Source organism: Procambarus clarkii, chromosome 20, assembly GCF_040958095.1.
Source record: "Procambarus clarkii isolate CNS0578487 chromosome 20, FALCON_Pclarkii_2.0, whole genome shotgun sequence".
Taxonomy (NCBI): Eukaryota; Metazoa; Arthropoda; class Malacostraca; order Decapoda; family Cambaridae; genus Procambarus; species Procambarus clarkii.
In genome coordinates, this window is record NC_091169.1 from 36,230,027 (window position 1) to 36,255,133 (window position 25,107).

At 42.1% G+C, this 25,107-nt stretch overlaps 1 protein-coding gene across 2 annotated transcripts; it reads right to left on the reverse strand.

Moving 5' to 3' along the window:
• Positions 1-346: 346 nt before the first annotated feature.
• On the reverse strand, positions 347-21,802 carry LOC123755324 (alpha-(1,6)-fucosyltransferase). 2 transcript variants are annotated; one of them, XM_069327868.1, is made up of 11 exons: positions 21,717-21,802; positions 11,480-11,589; positions 10,237-10,295; positions 9,235-9,436; positions 8,801-8,966; positions 7,426-7,606; positions 5,948-6,182; positions 4,848-5,021; positions 3,957-4,107; positions 2,612-2,751; positions 347-2,466 (listed from the first exon to the last, which is right to left on the reverse strand). In XM_069327868.1, the coding sequence occupies exons 2-11, from the start codon at positions 11,569-11,571 to the stop codon at positions 2,289-2,291; spliced, it is 1,578 nt and encodes a 525-aa protein (XP_069183969.1). In that variant the 5' UTR covers positions 11,572-11,589; positions 21,717-21,802; the 3' UTR covers positions 347-2,288. The 2 variants fall into 2 exon arrangements, with proteins under 2 accessions (XP_069183969.1, XP_045593798.2); XM_045737842.2 differs by having other exon boundaries at positions 21,707-21,798.
• Between the last annotated feature and the right edge of the window lie 3,305 nt (positions 21,803-25,107).

The window sequence follows — 25,107 nt, forward strand, 5'->3', positions numbered from 1 at the left end:
TTATTTTCTGTAGAGTTTCATAAATGTTTTAATGTGTGTTTGTGCGTAAGGATGTTTCAACTCGTATACATAACAATTATATTCAAGTTTCTATGATTCTAAAGAAAATAATCTAATCTTATTGACTAGGATATAGTACATTGTGTTTTGATTATTTTGGTCAACGCAAAGTTCCGGCGGGTATTGAGTTCTGTTCTTGTCATCATCAACTACTGCTTGTGGTTCATACTAGAATAATGACACACGGTGACCTTCCAGCCTGGGTTTATTGGATACAAATTCGCTACATAATTGTTCTGGAACGTCTCACGGAATGCCAAAATTAAAGGAGAAAAAAACTACTATGATACTAACCCATGATCTTTATTCGTGACTTGTGGCAGTATTATGTCTAGACATGTGTCCTAATCCATTTCCAACATGATACACTATACATAAACGTTTGTAAACTTCCATGATACTAGTAAGTGTGATACATGTACGAAAAGTCTCGACATAAACATATTAGGTTCGTCGATTGCATCTGGATTAAATAAATAATTTTTCTCCCAGAAATATATAATAACCTCTCCGTGGGTAAATTTATACCAAATAATATATAATTTATGTCGATTCCAATAATAATATTCCACGAAGCACAGTATATCAATTTCACGAGTGTTAGTAGTTGTCCGTCTCATCAAAATAAAGACTGACAAATAGTAACTCTTGCGATAATCTTACATTAATTATATAAATAGCAATTACTAAAAGTAGACGGCTATTAACAGTAAATATTGTGTATTTGAGCCAAATAAATTCATTCCTGGCAAAGACCTTGAGAGGCTACGACGCTACTCCCTTCTGCGCCACGTGGCCACACCACAACAACAACACTGAGGACGGAGGCGAGGAATATAGACACAAACGTCAATTGATTTCGGTAACAGCCCCCTTTCAACCATTCTGTATTACCTCAAACCATTCCCGACTATCCCGTCACACCCCAAACAATTCCACTTTTGTGGCGAGGGAAGGTTGTTGTTAACGAGAGGTGGACATTGAGCCCAAGGCGCTTCCGGCCCTTACACAATTATTAACCGGGTAAGTATTTTTGTTTTGTTCAGTTCATTTATTATGCACCCCCATACCCATCCTGTGGGTAATAGTGCACTCAATACCCATCCTGTGGGCGGTAGTAGTACACATACCCATCCTGTGGGCGGTAGTGGGCCACATACTCATCCTGTAGGTGGTAGTGGACCCCATACCCATCCTGTGGGTGGTTGTGGACCCCCATACCCATCCTGTGGGTGGTAGTGGACCCCCATACCCATCCTGTGGGTGGTAGTGGACCCCAGATCAATCCTGCAGGCGGTAGTGAACCCCATACCCATCCTGCAGGCGGTAGTTGAAATAAAGGTACCGAGGCACATCACATTTCTTGAAATTTGTTATAGAGCTGTTTCTAAAATCATAATTGACCTTTTTCCTTCCCATCACATAGTAGGATCATTTTGTCATGATCCCACGTTATCGTGAGTGTGTCAACAATTCTGCTGACCCAGTTTACATTTGATCAGGTATACATCAGTAGGTAATGCAAACTCCCAGAGATACTTATAACCGAGTCCAAGACGGGCAATAGTAACACCTCGTAATCTGCTGATTTTATTGGATGAGGGAGGGAATTATCAAGGGAAAGCGCCAAGCCATTACGACTATATAGCACTGGAAGGGTTCAGGATAAGGATTTAGGAAGGGACGGGGGGAAGGAATGGTGCCCAACCACTTGGACGGTCGGGGATTGAACGCCGACCTCCATGAAGCGAGAACCAATCCCTACTGTATAACATGATAGAGGAGAGAGAGGAAAGAGGGGAGAGAAGAGAGAGGATTACCTCTGGTCAGATTGCTTGAGTTTATAACACATGCGCCTCCTAACTTATCGTACCCTAAGCGCCCACCCTACAAATACAGTGTCATTGTTAGTCGTTTGGACAGTTAAATGTAAAATAATAAGACTGCATTTGATGTATGAGTGGACACTATTGCTGTATGAAACTGAATTTCTTATTTGCTAATATCTCGTATTCAATACATTCAAACAGAAGACAAAGGATTTGGTATTCTGTTAACGGATCTTTGCATTTTTTTTATATTTTGCATATTTGTTTACGAAAATACTAAAATACAAATATGTGAATGGGCAGAGAGAGAGAATCAACAGCAATAATCCAGTCCACAGTTGATCCAGTTTAGGGTCACTGACGGAGAACAAATGGTGCTAGCAAAATCCAGTCCCAGAGTTAGTCCCAATTGGTACGAGATATATTAACGATTTCCACAACATGCTGCAATTTATGGGCAGGCATAAGTAAATTTTTATTTTGCCTTTTGACGGCAGCCATGTACATATTCCTGCGGTAATCACTTATGACAGGTATCTGCAGCTGATCACCGGGACGAATGCTCTCTTCTTTACCGCTGTTCACAAAAGTGAGACGAAATTATTTGTTAGATTATATTTTATGAATAAATGAGTTATTGATAAGGCAGAAATAAATTTGTCAGTGATAATAAAAGGTCAATACATAAGGAAATATATTAAACTGAAGTGCGTGTCTCTCACCCGGGAAACTTGTGGTGGAAGCGAGCCTTAGCGGAGCCTTCCCGCTGGCTGAAGTACCAGAACGTGTGATCCAATGAGTAATACCGGCTGGAGGCGTCTGATCTGAGGGCGTGCATCCACTCGTACGCTAGTCTGCCTATCTGTACCACAAGGAGATCAATACCTTAAGACCAATATTCGCAGCCTATCCTCCAAAAATGAAAGCACACTTAGTAACTGTTTGATCGAAAGTGTCAATTTGTAGTGATGGACCGCCAGGAAGGTGACTTTTGTAATATTGAATCTGGACAAACTAGAATTTGTTTTCATCATAATTATACGACCTAGCCTAACCTCTGCTAGCAGTCACAGGCCTAATACATACTATCTTTGGTCCAATATATTACATATATGTGCTATGCTAGGCTAAACTATATTTAAGTTTGTTTTTTATCAGGTTTTTCCGAACTATAAACATTAATAGTACAAAAAAGTGGTTTACTGGTTGACCATCACTACATATTGGTACTTTCGACCAAATAGTTACTGTATGTACTGTCATTTCAGGAAGATGGATTAAATATTGGAAACGTTTCACCTATTTATGTCATCGATATTTTGGTTACAAGGCACATCGTGCACATTTATAATGGTTCGCTAACGGATTTTAAAACCTACATAACTAACCTGACATAACCGAGAAGAGCAAAACCTAACCTAATCTAACATCACCGAGCCAAACCAAACCAAACTAAACATAACATGACATAACCGAGCCTAACACAACCTAGCCTAAGATAATATATCGTAATCTAACAATATATATACAAACAGAAAACACGCTTCGTCGAGCCGTCTTGTGAATGATTTGACCATGTCCTGATATTTTTCCTAATATATATAAGGACATTTGATAAGTAATCATCTAGTTGTACTTGCGGGAAGAGGGGGGGGGTGAGCTACAGCTCCTGGGCCCCTCCAGTGAACTTCCTCTCTTGTCTAGCTATCACTAGCCCAAGTGTAAAGTCTTACTTGATAAAACAACCAAAATCAGACATCAGACATTAGCTAAACTTTCTTATCTCGCACTACTTTGAAGCCTATGTTAGATATATAGTTTGCTGTTAAAATTAATAAGCTAATTTAAAGTCTCAATACCCTTAAAGACGTTGTTAAATAATTAACCTCAAATGTTATATAGTGATAATTTACTGTGATAAATCAATCTTTAACAAGAACTTTCACTTGATAGCAAAAATATAACAAAAAAGGTAAACCTATTGCATACCAAATATTTCCTATTTAACAGCCACATACAAGCCGTAAACAAGGCCCTCTGTTTAGTGGGGTTCTAAGCAGGGCTTACATTGGAGGAGAAGGTGACCACTATGTAGTCACACCGAGCTAAGAAGTACATATCCACCAGAAGATCTCTGAGTGAGGTAGGTGTGAAGCGATTAGCATCCAGCACCACATCAATCGTCTTCTTATGGAACACAATCTCGTATTGTGGGTACCTGTGTGGGGTAATGCGGGTTATTGGTACCTGTGGGAGTTATTGGTACCTGTGTGGGTTATTGGTACCTGTGTGGGTTATTGGTACATGTGTGGGTTATTGGTACATGTGTGGGTTATTGGTACCTGTGTGGGGGTAATGTGGGTTATTTCTTATTCGCTGGGATGCAGAAGGCCTGTAGGATCATTCGAGGTAGCCCTGTTTAGTTCACACTCAAACCCATATAATATATAATATATGTCTAGCCTATGCTTGAAACCCTCCAGAGATATTATATTGTGAATACTTTTAGTTCATATAGTTTAGAGTTATTCCCCCACCACATACACACCACACTGCACTACGACACACACCATACTTCATCACACCACAGATTCCAGAGAAGCTCAGGAATCTGTACAATAGTAGGGTTGAGAGGCGGGACCAAAACTCAACCCCCGCAAGCACAACTAGGTGAGTACAACCAGGTGAGTACACACCACACTCTCCCTACCACACTGCACCACCACACACACCACACTCCCCCCACCACACACACCACACTCCCCCCACCACACACACCACACTTAACCACCACACACACCACACTCCCCCCACCACACACACACCACTCTGCACCACCACACACACCACACTCCCCCCACCACACACACCACACTGCACCACCACACACACCACACTCCCCCCACCACACTGCACCACCACACACCATAATATAATATCAACAAAAGGCAACGGTACTTTTCATGTGCTTCTTTGTAGACCTCGGGCTCGTCGGACGCCAGATAGATCCTGCGAGTGATATTTGGGTCGAGGATCTGGAGGCCGTTGAAGTATTCCTCCACTTGCTCCATGTACTCTGACAACTCACGGTAAGGCGCTTCCCGCTTCTTGTCTGTTCGCCTGACCTGCACGCTATGAGTGAAGAGGTGATTATCAAGGGAAGGTGCTTGGCTAGTATGAAATGGTAGAATTACCGCACAGCCCCGCTCCTGTGCCAGGTAAGTCCACTTCTTCCATTTCAATTGTAAACTTAATGGATGGGGCTAGGTTATTTAATTCTAATAACAATGTGTCCAGGTCTCTATTCTTAGGCTATAAGCAAAACACATCAACATAACATCATCAACCTAACGGAACCTTCTAACATTAGGAGGCAAAATTTTACTGCATAATTTTGTTCCATATTTAGATTCTTCACTCTTAGATATTGAAAAAGGATATTGCAAACATGAATGATATTATGGCTGGAAAAGGAGGAAAACAAACATTATTTGTATCAGTGCCGGTGGAAATGATGTAGGGCGAGATAGGATTGAAGCACTGATACAGAGGTTTAAATCAGTTGTAGAATTAGTTAGGCTCAAGGGACTGCTCCTAAATTTTAAGTTTTAAGCATTGCTTAAAACTGGAGAAAGTGGGTTACCCATAGCCATTCCAAATTGTTGATAATAGAATTCATTATTAAAAACAAAATTAGAGTTAATAACACAGTTGTATCAATTCTATTAACGAAGGAACTAGAAGGGGCAAATCATATTTTTACAGTTCATCATATTAAAATCTTAGTAAGTTATCAACCGAACACATTTTTTCTCGATATTTTGGTTTATAGATCTACTCAGGTGTAGTGAGGGTATATCATCCCAAAACCTTGCCTTCTCTGTTTTCGGGCTATTCATGCCTGTGCCACCTCTTGAGTGGCTTAATCTTCATCAATCAGTCTTCTCTGTCTGTATTCCTTGTTAATGTGGTGATACACGAAAACGTTCGAAAATTTCGTTTAATTTTCCTAGTGGGTACTTTACTCATACGTCTTACCCATCAACAAGTTCACCTACCCCACAATAGGATGCTGGAAATGAACGGCCTTTTCTGCCGTTTTGAAAATCTCTTGCATATAAGGTTGAAACTTGAAGACGTATTTAATGAACTGGCCGACCCACCAGGCGGCCGGGTCGCCCACCAAATGGATCAGGCGGTCTGAAATATCTCTTGGGACGGCTAAGGGTACATGGTGAGGTTTGGGATTTGCAAAGAGTCCTGGAAATACGATCGTCTCTGAATCATTCCTTCCTGTAAAATATCAAGGATATATGCAGGCGATGAGTCACAATAACGCTGCTAAAGTAAGTTGACCAGACCACACGCTAGAAGGTGAAGGGACGAAGACGTTTCGGTCCGTCCTGGACCATTCTCAAGTCGATTGAAGTCGAATTCTTAAGTCAAGTCGATCGACTTGAGAATGGTCCATGCAGGACGGACCGAAACGTCGTCGTCCCTTCACCTTCTAGTGTGTGGTCTGGCCATCAAGGATATATGTACACTAAAGTGAGATATTATATACAGTATATGTCGTGCCTAATAGCCGGAGTTGTCTAACAAGCAGAATTTTCATAAATATGTTAGTCAAACATTTTCTCTTACTGAATGATAAAGTTTTCATTATAATATATATGATTGGGATTTTTTTTTCAATTTGAGTCACACTAACTTGGAAAGTTGACCTGACCTGACCTGTCTAACGTAAGTTAGTAATGCACAATGAAATCGCATTAACGTTATGTATCAATGAGAAAATTAGTAGGAGCTATAAGGAGGCTTCGAACATGGTACATGGTACATGGAACATGGAACATGGAACATGTTCACATGGTACTCCCAAGCAAACGCTCTAGACCACTACACCACGACACGGAAAAAGCAGTGCAACCTAGAATTCCACTGAATCCGCTAGGGTCCCTGAGGCTTCTAACTGAAACCCAATCAGGTTTTTACACATTGACGCCCTTCCCCCGGTCCCCCATACACTCTGGCTTATGGTTCAGTGTTATACTCAAATTGTATGACGGTTGAGACATAACCAATCACAGGCGAGTAGGCCTCTGACGTCATGCCAGACAGAGGAGCACCAGCCGTGCTTGCAGCAGGGCTCAGTATTCTCACAGACTCAGAGTAGTTCTACCGGGTTCTAGTCCGAGCGAGTTCGAAGCCTCGTCATCGCTCTTACTGATTTTCTCGTAAGTTAATAATTCATGTCCTCAATATAATATACCGGTATTAATATTGTTAGGGATGAACTAATTTGGAAATATTTGAAAAAATGTGCAAAATCGTTCTGCCTGTTAGGCAAAACGGCCTTACTTACTAAGTCAAGTAAAATATAGATAGATAGAGAGAGAAGTACCACCTCTACTTGGAAAGGGTGACCCCATAGCCTCCGAGAAAAGCACATACAATGAATTTGAGAGGGTTTTTTACGTCCCTACTATGTTCTTTTGTCCGACCCTCCTCCCCTACTAACAAATGAATATCTTACCCGGCCAAGACGTCATGTTTTGCCTGGAGAAGTTGGTGCATGTTTCACTGAGTGGCACGATGACGTCCACCCAGCCATTTCTGGTATACAGCCAGCCAGGATTGGGGATAGTAATGCGATTATCGCCGTAGGCTGCCATGAAGCAGAAGATGATATGGTGCAGTTCACAACCCATGCCGCACTATGGAGTAATCCAACGTAAGTGATGATTACTTTAACTCTGGTCGCAATGGAGTCCCTAGTACTCGCCTAAACATGGATTGGTGAGAATCCTCTCTCGTTAGATATGTCGTTATTGCAACCCGTCCTCCTAATAGAAAGCTGTATTTTGACGTATACTCGGGGTTTCTTCCTATTGGGGAGTGTTATACATGCTGCTATGGCAGTATGTCCACTCACAGGATGAGTGGCGCTGCCCAATAAACTCAAAATTTAAATTTTTAAGCTCTACCCTTAAGGCAAAAATCGTCGTAGTAGAAAATGGCAGCGTCTCACGAAATTGCCATACTGTATCGTTTTCTGTTTTGGGTCCTCTGGTAGGTTAGGATAAGGATACTTTAGTACGACATTTTCATGACGTTGGGATACCTTAGGAGGACGGGTTGCTTTATTGAGAACACGCACACTGGGGACTCAATATGGACATAAATAAATACGAGGCTAGTGGCGAGCCTCGCATTTACTGATGTTCATAGCAGGTCTGTTATTTATATCATTTATGGACATGCCCATAGCATTTATGGAGATTATTTCCATGTATTGAACACACGTGTTCAAGATATGTTACGATGCTATTGACCACAAGGATCTCCATCTCAAACTATAGTACTCTTGATTCAGGGGTCAAGCTCCATCTCACTACAGCACACCGGATTCAGAGAGCACTTTTAACTCTACTCAGTTATGACTCAGCAACAAGCACTAATACGCAAGCATCATTAGCATCTTTCCTCCTCCTACTACTACTCTCCGTTTATAAGCTGCTCACCCATCCGCTTACCACCCTATCCTCTATCAGTCACCCATCCTTCTATTAGGGTGAGTCCCTTTTCATCTTCCTTCTTACCAACCGCAAGCTCTTGGACCCCGATCTCTAAGTTCGTCATTAGTTTTCTATACAAGTCATCCTTTATACCATGGGTTCTAGTCTCTAAAAGTCGTGCTTTTGCTCTTGAGCTCTGATCTCTAGGGTCGTCCCTAGTCTTCTATACAGGTCATCGTTTACGCCATGGGTTCCAGTCTCTAAAAGTCGTGCTTTAGCACTTGGGCTCCAATCCCCCAGACTCTTCTTACCCTCCCTGCTTCCTACTATACAGAATGGCTTAGCCTACTGCATCATCATCCTATTTCAGCTCCCAAAAACTCTATATCGTACAGCGAACATGTAGCAGAGGAATTTCTTTGCGGCGGTACAGTTAGAAGGGTTCTGTAGCCGGTGCAGCCGATGCTGTACCAGATCACTCAGCTCCTGAAGCTCTCTTTCCCTCCAGGCGTCTGCCCCGTCCATCTTACTCAGCTTCTTCAGGTCGTGTTGAAGTACACTGATGGAGAAAGATGAGTCAGGGACAGACTCACTGGATAGTTGATGTCAGCAACAATATACATTTATTTCAACATTTTGAGAATTAAAAAAAATGAAAAAAGCATTGGTTCATTTAGCTTGGTTTCAGTTGTCGGGGTGAGACGACTGTAGAGATTATCATATACCTACACCCTCACACACCTACGTGAACACACATACATACTCACACATAATACAGTATATATGCATACAGTATACATATACAGCATAATTTTGATGGCAGTTACCTTATACGTTCACCACCTTCCTTCAGACGAGACTTGAAGTCCTCTTCTTTCATTTTATCTGTGCTGGAGTATATTTCCTTCAGCAGGTCAGCGAAGAAATACCAGGTCCCTCGCAAGTTGGTCTCCACCATCCGTCGGATCACCTCGAACTCCAGAGATGGTACCCAGGCGGAAGAAGAATTACTTGACGCTCTGCCATATCCTGTCATAGAGGCGGTAGAGACCACAATGATAAGCTACGCTGAGAGTGATGATCGCTGTCTACCATCACCGTGTAGGAGGGAGGCATATCACCAGCTCCATCTCCAGGGGGTTATGTTGACCAGACCACACACTAGAAGGTGAAGGGACGACGACGTTTCGGTCCGTCCTGGACCATTCTCAAGTCGATTGTGGTCGAACGTCGTCGTCCCTTCACCTTCTAGTGTGTGGTCTGGTCAACATACTTCAGCCACGTTATTGTGACTCATCGTCTCTAGGGGTTATGATGCTCAGTGCTCAGTTTGATGGTGCTACGTGAGAAGTAGAACCAGACAACAGCCGCGTGAAGACTTAAACCTCCGGAAGGAAGGGACAGAAGAACCCAAGGGAAACCCGGAACCGAATCCTGAGAGGAGTTCACGACATATCAAACTCTTAACACCCAAAGCGTGTGAGGGGAAAGTAGAGTGGCAAGCCTGGGAAATGGGTAAAGTGAGTTACGGGCTATTCATGCCCGTGCAACCTCTTGGATGGCTTAATCCTTATCAATCGGTAAAGTGAGTGTGTTTTCAAGCGAGAATTGAGCGTGATTAGCGCAGAAGAGGTGATTTAGGACAGGATTAATTGTAAGCATTATGAACGAAGAAATGCTTAAAAAAAATGGTGTCAATTCGCATCATTTTACAAAAAAGCTACAATATATTTTTGTAACAACCTTTAGCAAAAAATCATCCCCTTGCAAAAAAAAAATGTATATATATATATGTGTGTATATATAATTGGAAATGGTTTATGACTGACCTTGGACCCTAGTGATGTTTTGATTGGCAGCGTCTTGAGGAATCACTGACCGGAAATGCCTTAGTCAAAGGAAAATATAAATATAAAATTGGAAAGAATACAGGTCGCTTGCGCGCGCGCACACACACACACACACACACACACACACACACACACACACACACACACACACACACACACACACACACACACACACACACATTGTATTGGAAGCAGCGTTTTCAGACTTTTAGTCTTCAAGTTCATTATAAAGCTTAATACACAGTGAGGTGTATATAAGAGACACCAGGGTGTATGAACGAATACATACCAGGAGCAATAAAACAAAATGATTCCATCTATCTAGTCACAATTTGCCAAGTGGTGAATGAAATGCTTAAATATCTTATGTGAACTTATAGGCTTTTAATAGATGGAGATTGTATTGCCTTCTATTTAATTCAGAATGAGATTAGAATGCTTAAAATGTATAATATTTTGCTGCTGGTTGTGTCTGCCTGTCTGCTTGTTGTGTGTGTGTGTGTGTGTGTGTGTGTGTCTGTCTGTCTGTCTGTCTGTCTGTCTGTCTGTCTGTCTGTCTGTCTGTCTGTCTGTCTGTCTGTCTGTCTGTCGTCTGTTGTGTCTGTCTGTCTGCTTGTCTGCCTCTGCCTGTTTTAACACAGCGAGCCCTGAAAACGTCCTGAAATCATATTTGCCCTAATAGCTTATCCACGTTAAGCACCATTATGTCGTTACAGCAACTGCATGGGTGACTACATAGACATATCCTTCCTTTCAGCCTGGGGAAACCTCTGCTACTCCTGTCCTTCAACGGTGTTCCGTTGAACACAAGGTAAGTAACGGTGTTCCGTTGAACACAAGGTAAGTAACGGTGTTCCGTTGAACACAAGGTAAGTAACGGTGTTCCGTTATGTAGGGGAGGGGAGGGGGGATTACTGTTATGTAAGTTATGTAAGGGGTTCGGGGGGTGGTTCTGGTATTAGGGGGTTCGGGGGGGGGGGGGGAATTACAAAGAAAGCAGTTGTTTAAAAATGACATGTGATATTTAACACAATTTTCCCAGGCGTTTCGTACACAAAATTAACACTATAAGATTTAGTGAGTTTGATTTTTAGCGATAAGATTTAGATTTTCACACGTAAGATTGAGCAGATCTTCCCTGGGGTTTGGTTCACTAAACCAGCTGTTACTTTATGGAGACAAGTAAGATTTACGAGATCTTTTCCCTGGGGGTTTAACTCACCAGTAGCCTCCGGAGGACATTGTGAAATCTTGCAGAGAGAGCAGAAGCAGCATCCCTGCCACCAGCACCACCACCAGCAGTTGTCTCGGCATCTCTCTATGGAGTGATCTCTGCAGAGTACGATGAGGAGTATAATAACATCGTGGGAGTATAATGATTGGCACTCCGAGTATAATGAATGATACAGTGGGTGTATAATGAGTGTACAGAGTTTGTATGAATATACAGAGTGTACTCCATGGGTGTACATAAGGTAATATTGGTGTACAAGGATGGTGGCGGGGTGTTAGCACGAATACGGGAGATTCTCCCCTTGGTTGTCCAGGTTCGAATCCTTGGTGGGGCATGGAGATTATTATAGTGATTTACAGCTTAGGGACCATTCAAGCTTTGTCCCGTACGGAACCATTCAAACTTTGTCCCGTACGGAACCATTCAAACTTTGTCCCGTACGGAACCATTCAAACTTTGTCCCGTACGGGACCATTCAAACTTTGTCCCGTACGGGACCATTCAAACTTTGTCCCGTACGGAACCATTCAAACTTTGTCCCGTACGGGACCATTCAAACTTTGTCCCGTACGGGACCATTCAAGCTTTGTCCCGTACGGGACCATTCAAACTTTGTCCCGTACGGGACCATTCAAACTTTGTCCCGTACGGGACCATTCAAACTTTGTCCCGTACGGAACCATTCAAGCTTTGTCCAAAGCAAAACCAAAGCAGGTTTTCCCCCAATCTAAACTACAACAATTTATAATCATTTTTTTCCAGTTTGATTTCGATTTGATTAAAACCCGATATTTACTGTTGTATTATTCCATCAGCGCGGTTCCTTTTTTTATATAAAAATTATCTTGAATATAATAATTTTGTAAACTGTTCACGGTTTGAAATTAGTGTTTGTTTGATGTCTTGGTAAGTGCTTATTATTAGTTAAGACGTATTTCTTCTCAGTGGTGTGTGTGTGTGTGTGTGTGTGTATGTGTGTGTGTGTGTGTGTGTGTGTGTGTATGTGTGTGTATGTGTGTGTATGTGTGTGTGTGTGTGTGTGTGTGTGTGTGTGTGTGTGTGTGTGTGTGTGTGTGTGTGTGTGTGTGTGTGTGTGTGTGTGTGTGTATGTGTGTGTATGTGTGTGTATGTGTGTGTGTGTGTGTGTGTGTGTGTGTGTGTGTGTGTGTGTGTGTGTGTGTGTGTGTGTGTGTGTGTGTGTGTGTGTGTGTGTATGTGTGTGTATGTGTGTGTGTGTGTGTGTGTGTGTGTGTGTGTGTGTGTGTGTGTGTGTGTGTGTGTGTGTGTGTATGTGTGTGTATGTGTGTGTATGTGTGTGTGTGTGTGTGTGTGTGTGTGTGTGTGTGTGTGTGTGTGTGTGTGTGTGTGTGTGTGTGTGTGTGTATGTGTGTGTGTGTGTGTGTGTGTGTGTGTGTGTGTGTGTGTGTGTGTGTGTGTGTGTGTGTGTGTGTGTGTGTGTGTGTGTGTGTGTGTGTGTGTGTATGTGTGTGTATGTGTGTGTATGTGTGTGTGTGTGTGTGTGTACTTACCTAATTGTACTTACCTAATTGTGCTTGCGGGGGTTGAGCTCTGGCTCTTTGGTCCCGCCTCTCAACCGTCAATCAACTGGTGTACAGATTCCTGAGCCTATTGGGCTCTATCATATCTACATTTGAAACTGTGAATGGAGTCAGCCTCCACCACATCACTTCCTAATGCATTCCATTTGCTAACTACTCTGACACTGAAAAAGTTCTTTCTAACGTCTCTGTGGCTCATTTGGGTACTCAGCTTCCACCTGTGTCCCCTTGTTCGCGTCCCACCAGTGTTGAAAAGTTCGTCCTTGTTTACCCGGTCGATACCCCTGAGGATTTTGTAGGTTGTGATCATGTCCCCCCTTACTCTTCTGTCTTCCAGTGTCGTGAGGTGCATTTCCCGCAGCCTTTCCTCATAACTCATGCCTCTTAGTTCTGGGACTAGTCTAGTAGCATACCTTTGGACTTTTTCCAGCTTCGTCTTGTGCTTGACAAGGTACGGGCTCCATGCTGGGGCCGCATACTCCAGGATTGGTCTTACATATGTGGTGTACAAGATTCTGAATGATTCCTTACACAGGTTCCTGAACGCCGTTCAGGAACGCCGTTGTGTGTGTGTGTGTGTGTGTGTGTGTGTGTGTGTGTGTGTGTGTGTGTGTGTGTGTGTGTGTGTGTGTGTGTATGTGTGTGTATGTGTGTGTATGTGTGTGTGTGTGTGTGTGTGTGTGTGTATGTGTGTGTGTGTGTGTGTGTGTGTGTGTGTGTGTGTGTGTGTGTGTGTGTGTGTGTGTGTGTGTGTGTGTGTGTGTGTGTGTGGTGGATATGGCCGATGGATATATTTAACAGCACACACTTATCTTTGTATTAAAAAAAGGCAGAAAAATTCAACATTAGAAACCCGTAGACGTAATATAATCGAGAACAATGAGCAATGTTATTGTCAGCGGGTTCGTGCAACAGGCCACGTAAACGCGTGCAGTTAAACGAATGGTCGCAGGTGCAGTTGAAAGTCCTACGTTCGAGATTATTTTTACCAGCCAACCACACTGTTTGGCGTTGCATATCTAATATTTTCTCTTCGTGTTTAGTGTAGTGAACATCTGAGCGTGTCAACATATGAATCTGTGACACACGCATATATATATATATATATATATATATATATATATATATATATATATATATATATATATATATATATATATATATATATATATATATATATATATATCGTACCTAGTAGCCAGAACGCACTTCTCAGCCTACTATGCAAGGCCTGATTTGCCTAATAAGCCAAGTTTTCCTGAATTAATATATTTTCTCAATTTTTTTTCTTATGAAATGATAAAGCTACCCATTTCATTATGTATGAGGTCAATTTTTTTTTATTGAAGTTAAAATTAACGTAGATATATGACCGAACCTAACCAACCCTACCTAACCTAACCTAACCTATCTTTATAGGTTAGGTTAGGTTATGTAGCCGAAAAAGTTAGGTTAGGTTAGGTTAGGTAGGTTAGGTAGTCGAAAAACAATTAATTCATGAAAACTTGGCTTATTAGGCAAATCGGGCCTTGCATAGTAGGCTGAGAAGTGCGTTCTGGCTATTAGGTACGATATATATATTTATATATATATATATATATATATATATATATATATATATATATATATATATATATATATATATATATATATATATATATATATATATATACACATATTTCCACTACACAGGTGGGTACAGGAACAGTCGACTAGTGATTCCTGTTAGCAAGCTGAGTGTTCTTTCTTCTCCTTTCTCTTGGCAAGCCTTTTCTTATAGGTTTTCCCAGGAATGCGATCCGCCAATAGGTTTTCTGCCAGGTACCCTATTACTGCTGGGTGAACAGAGGCGAACAGTTATGGATTGGCAGACAATCCTCCTTGGTTAAGACTCGAATACACTCCACATCGCTTGAGGTGCAGTGTTACCACTGCGCCGGCATATATATAGGGTTGGGCAATAGCTCCGCAGCCCCGCCTCACCATCTCATTGTAAGTTATTGCAATAACTTTAATTCCTTTTGTTTCTCGTAGTGTCTCCTATTGAAGGTTCTTACTGAAGGGCTTTTATGGGTGTTTTAGCTGATGCTAAAGATTTTCTTTTTGATTTATTAATGAGTTCCCGAAGCGTTACTATTTACTCCTATAGATCCTTCTTATTCACTGTTACTGGAACCTGTCTATCTCTAGGTCTGTTTTGTCTCTTCCTCTCGTCTATACTCATTACTTTGCATTTGCCATTGTCAAAGTCAAACAGCCATCTGTCTTGGCCATCGCTGGAGCACATCTAGATTGTCTTTTAACCTGATGTAGTAATCTTCATTTCTAATTCTTCGCATAAGGTTTGCATCATCTGCTAGTATAGGTTCAGATGACGCAATTTCTGAAAACGAAGGAATTACAGTACTGATCCTTGAGGAACGCCATATATCTATAATAAATCATTTTATAATTAAAAATCGAAAATGTGTGCGTATATATATATATATGTATATATATATATATATATATATATATATATATATATATATATATATATATATATATATATATATATATACACTTACATATATTGTACCTAATAGCCAGAACGCACTACTTTCGTCAGTATGCAATGCCCGATTTGCATAAAAAATGACGAGTTTTCCTCAAATTATATATAATAAATGTGTGTACTCACCTATTTGTGCTTGCAGGATCGAGCATTGACTCTTGGATCCCGCCTTTCCAGCTATCGGTTGTTTACAGCAATGACTCCTATCCCATTTCCCTATCATACCTAGTTTTAAAAGTATGAATAGTATTTGCTTCCACAACTTCTTCCCCAAGTGCATTCCATTTTTCCACTACTCTCACGCTAAAAGAAAACTTCCTAACATCTCCGTGACTCATCTGAGTTTCCAGTTTCCACCCATGTCCCCTCGTTCTGTTATTATTATGTGTGAACATTTCATCTATTTCCACTTTGTCAATTCCCCTGAGTATTTTATATGTCCCTATCATATCTCCTCTCTCCCTTCTTTTCTCTAGTGTCGTAAGGTTCAGTTCCTTCAGACGCTCTCCATATCCCATCCCTCGTAACTCTGGGACAAGCCTCGTCGCAAACCTCTGAACCTTCTCCAGTTTCTTTATGTGTTTCTTCAGGTGGGGGCTCCATGATGGCGCGGCATGCTCTAAGACGGGTTTCACGTAGGCAGTGTAAAGCGCCCTAAAAGCCTCCTCATTTAGGTTTCTGAATGAAGTTCTAATTTTCGCCAGTGTAGAGTACGCTGCTGTCGTTATCCTATTTATATGTGCCTCAGGAGTTAGATTAGGTGTCACATCCACTCCCAGGTCTCTTTCTCGAATCGTTACAGGTAGGCTGTTCCCCTTCATTGTGTACTGTCCCTTTGGTCTCCTGCCACCTGATCCCATTTCCATAACTTTACATTTACTGGTGTTAAACTCCAGTAGCCATTTCCCTGACCATCTCTGCAACCTGTTTAAGTCCTCTTGGAGGATCCTACAATCCTCGTCTGTCACCATTCTTCTCATTAATTTTGCGTCATCCGCAAACATTGACATGTATGATTCCACTCCTGTAAACATATCATTTACGTAAATTAGAAAGAGGATTGGTCCCAGCACCGATCCTTGAGGTACTCCACTTGTTACTGTTCGCCAGTCCGACTTCTCGCCCCTTACCATTACCCTCTGGCTCCTTCCTGTTAGGTCCGCTTACTCCTGCTTGCCTCTCAAGTTTGTATAGCAGTCTCATGTGCGGTACTGTATCAAAGGCCTTTTGGCAGTCAAGAAATATGCAGTCTGCCCAGCCTTCTCTGTCCTGCCTTATCCTTGTTACTTTATCATAGAATTCTAAAAGGTTATTTAGGCATGATTTCCCTGTCCAGAACCCATGTTGGTGCTTGTTTACAAGCACACACACACTGTGTGTGCGTGCGTGTGTGTGTGTGTGTGTGTGTGTGTGTGTGTGTGTGTGTGTGTGCGTGCGTGCGTGTGTGTGTGCGTGCGTGTGTGCGTGCGTGCGTGCGTGCGTGTGTGCGTGTGTGTGTGTGTGTGTGTGTGTGTGTGTGTGTGTGTGTGTGTGTGTGTGTGTGCGTGCGTGCGTGCGTGTGTGTGCGTGTGTGTGTGTGTGTGTGTGTGTGTGTGTGTGTGTGTGTGTGTGTGTGTGTGTGTGTGTGTGTGTGTGTGTGTGTGTGTGTGTGTGTGTGCGTGCGTGTGTGTGTGCGTGCGTGTGTGCGTGCGTGTGTGTGTGTGCGTGCGTGCGTGTGTGCGTGCGTGTGTGTGTGTGCGTGCGTGTGTGTGTGCGTGTGTATGTGCTCTTTTGAACTGTAATATTTGCCCCCCCCCCCCCAAGAGTGTCTGTCAAACCTAGTGCAATCATTTCTCTTGGTTTTTTATCTCTTATCTCTTAGTATCTTTTTGGCGGCTTCTGTCATGTGAATATATATATATATATATATATATATATATATATATATATATATATATATATATATATATATATATATATATATATATATATATATGTGAGAAAGCTGCATGAACGCGCAAGCCATATATCACTAAGAACTCTTTGACCCGGCCAGGATTCGAACCCATGTGTCATTGGTGCGGTGGTCACAGTACTGTGTGCGTTTAGGGGTGATCCTGGACGGCATGGGTTCGAATCCTGGCCGGGTCAAAGAGTTCTTAGTGATATATATATATATATATATATATATATATATATATATATATATATATATATATATATATATATATATATATATTTATATATATATACACACACACTTAAATATATTGTGCCTAATAGCCAGAACGCACTACTTACGTCAGTATGCAATGCCCGATTTGCATAAAAAATGACGAGTTTTCCTGAAATTATATATAATAATTTCCTATCTAGTAATGGTGGTGGTAGAAAGTAACCCTTCCCACCACCGCCCACAGGCTGGGTATAGGGTGCATAATAAAGGACTAAAAATCACACTACAGTCGTGTGGAGTTCTGGAGGGTTTATAAAGCCCTATGACGAAATATATCTCTGGGTGGAACATTACGCCGGACTATGGGTGCCCCATACGGTCAATAGATGGCTCTGGTGAGCTACGCGCTCACCCTGGAAGGTTTCACATCCTATTTAATAGGTTTACAGTCTTGATGATGCAGGGACATAATTGTTTATGCTCTCAGGCAACACACACAAGACGCCGGACTGTTGTGTTCTTATGATGAGGAATTAACTAGTTTTTTAACAGTCAAAGTGAATACTCTGATATGAGTGAAGGCGAGGATGAGTTACGGAAGGATAGATGAGAAATAGAGAAGGACAATGAGGAATATAACACTAACAGTGCAATTGGTGACTGAAAAACGTCGGGAGGGAAGGTTGCTGCTTTCCCGTCCAGCGTTCCATCCTCTAACCTCACAAAGCCCTCTATCCCCTCCCTACCCAGCACTCCGCCCTCCTATCCTCACAACAGGAGAACGGAGGAGTCACCTCGGCCGTGGACACATCACTGTGGCACTGCAACAAGGCATTCTGCAAATATCAACCACCCGCTCGAAATGAACAGGTAAATCAAGCAAACTTTTTTTTTTTTGTATATGGATGCAGCACAGGGCGCTACAAATTACGTTTGATTGACGAACATTAAGCCACCCAAGAGGTGGCACGGGCATAAATAGCCCGTAAACAAATTACGGGCTCACCATAGTCCGTGCTACATGGACATTTCGTTCCGAGTAGTTAAATCTAAAGCAATAACAACAACAGGAGCTATAAAGCGCAAGTGTGCAGTCACTCATATTTTTTATATATATATTTTTTTAGTGCCAAGTAAAAAAATGAGTGAGTGTTTCTGCCACGTTTTCAAAGTATTACTCGCTTGTACTTGCTCCGCCCCTGTGCCAGGTAAGTTACGGGCTCACCATAGCCCGTGCTACTTAGAACTTGTTCCGAGTAGCTGAATCTATAACAACAACAAACTCGCTTGGAACAATATACAATACTTGAACAAATCCACAAGGGCCGTGACGAGGATTCGAACCTGCGTCCGGGAGCATCCCAGACACTGCCTTAATCGACTGAGCTACGACAGGCAGGCTACGACTGCCTTAATCAGTCGATTAAGGCAGTGTCTGGGATGCTCCCGGACGCAGGTTCGAATCCTCGTCACGGCCCTTGTGGATTTGTTCATTTGATGCATCACGTTAGTGTGATCTCTGTGTGTGAATATACAATACTTGTTTTATTGTTTTTTAAATTATCTACTGGAGTGTCTGCCATTTATGCATTCAGTTGGTTTTCCATCTCGCCAGATACAACAGTTTGTGTCGAATGACACAATTGAAATAATTTTGAATTTTTTTACATCTATAACATTTAACATGATAAATGTCAATAAAAATAAGTTTTTTAAATTCGTCCGATTTCATAGTTGATTCTGAGACACCCTGTACAGGTAAAAGTAAAGTGAAGTGTCCCAAAACATATATATTTCATGAGTATAGTGGCAAGTATAACAATTTTCTTTATGTATAGAATTATAACATTTGCTCACCCTAATTTAATTAAGTAGATATAGAACATGGCGGCAATAAACTTTACGGCTTTATCAAGGACTGTATCATCAGGGTGGGGGGTGGACATGTAGTGGTGCGGGGCTGTATGTTGTATGGCTGTATGTTGTATGGCTGTATGTTGTATGTTGGGTGTTATAGTGGTAAGTCCACTCCGGGCTCACCATAGCCCGTGCTAATTTGAACTTTCAGTTCAAATTAGCTGAACTAAAATAACAAACAATCCGCGCAGTCTCGGAACTGTGTTCACATTACCTAGGTACGACCACCTATTTATTCCTTTCCCAGCACGGGGGGACGGGAGCATATGTGGAACAGGAATTAGTGTGGTGGATTTTTTTTAATACATTAGGTACATCCGCATTTGTGCAGCTGCCCTAGACTATATGAAGGGGAGTACAGTGTGTCAAAAAACTAGCTACGTGATGCTAAAAAATCCCCATCACGCAGGATGGTTAGTCATACAGAGGCATGTGATAAATAAGGTGGAGTGGGATAATGTAGGAAAGGGCTGGATGGACTGGTAGATGGTCCAGCCAGGTAAGTCCACTACGGGCTCACCATAGCCTGTGCTACTTGCCCCGCTCCTGTGCCAGGCAAGTCACGGACTCACCATAGCCCGTGCTACTTGGAACTTGTTCCGAGTAGCTGAATCTATAACATGGTAGATGGTCGTTGGAAGGTTGTTAGGTTTGGTTGGGGGAAAAGATATTGGTGTGGAGCCCGGTTGAATTACCCGTTGTCAGCACTGGCTGTAACTGTGTAACTTTCTGACTGCTCTTGTAGTCTCTCTAAACTCCTCCTTCCTTCTTATGCCATTTACTTGGCTTCATTCATTGCTAGTGAAGCTGCTGGAAAGTGGCGTGGGTCCCTTCTTCCCTATTGCCTTTATCTCCATCTTCTGTTTCCCTCCCCTTCCTACTTCTTGCTCTCCCTGCACTCTTTTTATCTTCCTCTTTATTTATCTCAAATTCAAGGTATAGATTTCTGTAGTCTTTTGTATCTCTCAAGTTACCTTTGCGTCCTATCAGGAATCTTCGTGTCAGCTCGTTTATCAATACCAGTTTTAGTGGTCTGATTCTTTGGTGTTGCATATGAACCCAGCCTTTAAACTGCCTCTTTCTCAGCCTTGTACAGTCACATCCCTGAACCCATCCTGGTGGGGTGTTACAAAACTCTTTCCCTCCAGATGTTCTACGTGCCTTTCCCTCACGATCTTCAACATCACTTTCCATGGTATGCAAGTTAGGGAAACTGGCCTGTAGTTCAGTGCTTCTTACCTGTCACCCTTTTTGTATATTGGGACTACATTAGCTGTCTTCTAGCTTTCCGGTAGGTCTCCTGTTTCCAATGACCTGTTATACACCATAGAGAGTAGCACACGTAGTGCTTCTGCACCTTCTTTTAGTATCTTCTTCTTGAGATGATTTCTGGGCTTTTAGTGTCCCCGCGGCCCGGTCCTCGACCAGGCCTCCACCCCCAGGAAGCAGCCCGTGATAGCTGACTAACACCCAGGTACCTATTTTACTGCTAGGTAACAGGGGCATAGGGTGAAAGAAACTCTGCCCATTGTTTCTCGCCGGCGCCTGGGATCGAACCCAGGACCACAGGATCACAAGTCCAGCGTGCTGTCCGCTCGGCCGACCGTCTCCCTGTCCACGGTGAGATTCTGTCAGGCCCAACAGGCTTTGTCACATTCAGCTCCAACAGATTTCTTTTGACTGACTTTTTCACTTGAGCTCGTCACTGGTGAGCTCCAATTCCTCCAAGGTTACTTGGTTTGTCGCCGTCACACACCTCTTTGTCATTCTCTGTCTCCCCTTTTCCCTTTTCAATATGTGTGTGTGTACACACCTAGTTGTGCTTGCGTGGGTTGAGCTCTGTGAGCTCTTTGGTCCCGCCTCTCAACAGTCAATGAACTTGTGTACAGGTTCCTGAGCCTACTTGGCTATATCATATCTACATTTAAATCTGCATGGAGTCTGCCTCCACCACATCACTACCTATAGTGCATTCCATCTGTGTGTGCGTCGGTAATGACGTTTATGTGTGTATTTCAGTAGAGACTTACTGCTAAGTACCGGAAATAAACGACGAAAGAAGGTTTTTTGAGTTGAAGAGGAACTGAGTCCACACACGCCAGGGTCCTCTCTCTAGCGGCACCTGCGCCAGACTGCCCGTCCAGCCTCTAAGCATACGCGTCCGCTTCTGTCTGTGACGTCACAGTCAGAGTCATGGGATTGGTAAACAACTAAATTGTCACATACACAGTAACGTACGTCAGCTGTTGAGTGTGTGTGTGTGTGTGTGTGTGTGTGTGTGTGTGTGTGTGTGTGTATACTCAGTTGTGCTTGCGGGGGTTGAGCTTTGGCTCTTTGGTCCCGCCTCTCAACGGTCAGTCAACTGGTGTACAGATTCCTGAGCCTATTGGGCCCTATCATATCTACATTTGAAACTGTGTATGGAGTCAGCCTCCACCACATCACTGCCTAGTGCATTCCATTTACTAACTACTCATGACACTGAAAATGTTCTTTCTAATGTCTCTGTGGCTCATTTGGGTACTCTGCTTCCACCTGTGTCCCCTTGTGCGTGTACCACCAGTGTTAAATAATCCATCCTTGTCTACCCTGTCAATTCCCCTGAGAATTTTGTATGTGGTGATTATGTCTCCCCGAGCTCTTCCAGCGATGTGAGGTGCAGTTCACGCAACCTGTCCTCATAACTCATGCCTCTTAGTTCTGGGACTAGCCTAGTGGCATACCTCTGAACTTTTTCAGCTTCGTCTTGTGCTTGACTGGGTACGGGCTCCATGCTAGGGCTGCATACTCCAGGATTGGCCTTGCATATATGGTATACAAGGTTCTGAAGGATTCCTTACACAGGTTCTTGAAGGCTGTTCTGATGTTAGCCAGCCTTGCATAGGCCGCTGATGTTATTCTTCTGATGTGGGCTTCAGGAGACAGGTTTGTCGTGATATCAACTCCTAGATCTTTCTCTCTGTCCGTCTCGTGAAGGACTTCATCTCCCATTCGGTATCCTGTGTCTGGCATCCAAGTTCCTCCTCCTAGTTTCATTACCTGACATTTACTTGGGTTGGACTTTAGTAGTCATTTGTTGAACCATTCATTCAGTCTGTCTAGGTCATCTTGTAGCGTCCTACTGTCATCCACTGTTTCAATCCTCCTCAGAATTTTTGCATCATCAGCAAACAGTGAGAGAAACGAGTCTCTACCCTCTGGTAGATCATTTACATATATCAGAAACAGTATAGATCCAAGGACTGACCCCTGCGGGACTCCACTTATTATTATTATTAACATCTTTATTGACAAAATTAATTACAATTTTGCCTAATCTGAGGATTTTGATAGTCTTATTAAATTGAGGTTAATGCTAGTATTCACTGTCACGCAGGACAGAGGGTCATACATAAGACAATAGGTCTAAACTGTAGGCTGAAGCACATATATATCACGGTTACAATCAATGTTTTAATGTGTGGATATGTGAAAACAACTTTCTATTGTGCACTGCCACACAAGGGCAGGGATGGGTTCATAAGTGATGCAGCTTAGAATATAAGTAGAAATTGTTCTTCATTCTTTAAAATGGACATGCAAATTTTGGGTAAATTGTTAGGATGTCGTCCAGAACACCTGAGTCAATAAAATAGTTACACAGTTGGTGGTACAATAGGCCAGGAGGTCTAAAGTCCTTTACGGTTTCACATTCATCAATATAGTGTTCTAGTGAATGCATTAAAGGTTTATCACAGAGTTTACAATCTGAATATTCTGGTAGTGGCTCAGCCTCACTAACCTGCCAGATGTGTCTATAGCCAAGGCGAATTCGCGCAATTACTACATCACATTGCCTGGTCCGGTTACTGTGCTGACCATACAAATACCTATTATTACAGAACTTGTCATAACTTTTAATACTGCAGCTTTCAGGTCTCTGTGCATTTCTTAGTTCTTCTAAATCTGAATTAATTTCTTTAATTTGTATGTTTCTAATAACTGCATTAGATAGTCCAAAGTCATAATCAATGTTTTCTTTCCTGCAAGCCTCATTGGCCAATTGATCTACAAAGTCATGTTTTTCAACTCCAACATGGGATGGGATCCACACAAATTTTATACAAGAATTATTATCATTGGCAAAAATTAAATTTCATTTAATATTACAAGCTACTTCCGACATACATTGTGATGGGTTATTTAAGGACTGCAGAGCACTTTTAGAGTCACAGAAAATAACTCCACCACCATTGAGCTTAAGGTATTCAGTGGCTAGATAAATACCCAATAGCTCGGTCTGTGTCGTGCTTGCCCAGTTGTTCAATCTCTATGTACTAGTCATGATCATTTCATTCCCTTTATACACTGCACATGCACAACCTGTTCTACCAGTGCCTAACTGCACAGAGCCATCAGTAAAGGCATAGGATTCAGTCGGTTTGAGAATTTGAAGATGACTGTCAATAGCTTCTAATGTTATACATCTCAAAATGTCAGTGTTATACATTTGTTTTACACTGATGGGAGTATAATGCAGAGAGACCTCCACATCTTTCCAAGGGGGAATATAGTGAACAGTTTTATCAGGGTTAAGAGATACATTCAGTTTCTGAAGATTATAGGCACAACAACTGAGCCACACACTGTAGGGAGCTTTTTGCGGCGGATTGAGGGAACAGTCAGAATTGTTTAGAATGGATCTCAATTTAATTTGAATAGAGCTGGGGGGACCATTATTTTTCAAAGTTTTGGCGCAAAACATAGTACTAAGTAGAACTATTCTTTCGTAAATGGAAGGTAAGTTTAGTTCCTTTCTCATGTTAACAATTCTGACAGTTCTAGGACAACCCAGGATGATGCGCATGGCATCATTCTGTACTACATCTAGGCCTTGTAATTGTTTAGGAGAAAAATTAAGAAGATGCAAGGCATAATAATCAACAACAGATCGTATAAAGGCAATATAAAAACTACGAGCATATTTTATGTTAATGCCAAATCCTTTGCCAACAAGAGTTCTGAGAGGTTTAAGACGCTCAACAAGTTTTTTACGCAGGTTGCTGATGAGATTTGTATCATTAACCTCGACTCCAAGATATTTATAAGACTCACAAGTCTCCACGGGCACTCCATTAATAGTATAGTTAGCATGAAGAGAATGGGGAATAAGAACCCTTGTTTTATCAACAGAGATTATGAGGCCACATTCTACTACTTTCTTGGAGAATGCATCAAGTAACATTTGTAGCCTTGGTTTGCTGTGTGCCATAATACAAATATCATCAGCATAACATATAACTGTTTCCGTAGGTTGTACAGGTATGTCATGGATAAGTTTGTGCATAAGTATATTGAAGAGCATAGGGCTTAGGACACCGCCTTGAGGTGTGCCTAGTTCGAATGCATCTGTTCTTGTACTTTTAACTCCTTTAAATAGGACACTAGCACG

What these genes read in the sequence shown, in the direction of transcription:
- LOC123755324 (XM_069327868.1), bottom strand. Translation starts at nt 11,571, where the DNA reads ATGCCGAGACAACTGCTGGTGGTGGTGCTGGTGGCAGGGATGCTGCTT. An exon ending in ATGTCCTCCGGAGGCTACTG is followed by an intron (nt 10,296 to 11,479) that starts GTGAGTTAAACC and finishes CCTTTGACTAAG; the next exon opens with GCATTTCCGGTCAGTGATTC. An exon ending in TACAAAGAAGCACATGAAAA is followed by an intron (nt 4,108 to 4,847) that starts GTACCGTTGCCT and finishes TACCCCACACAG; the next exon opens with GTACCCACAATACGAGATTG.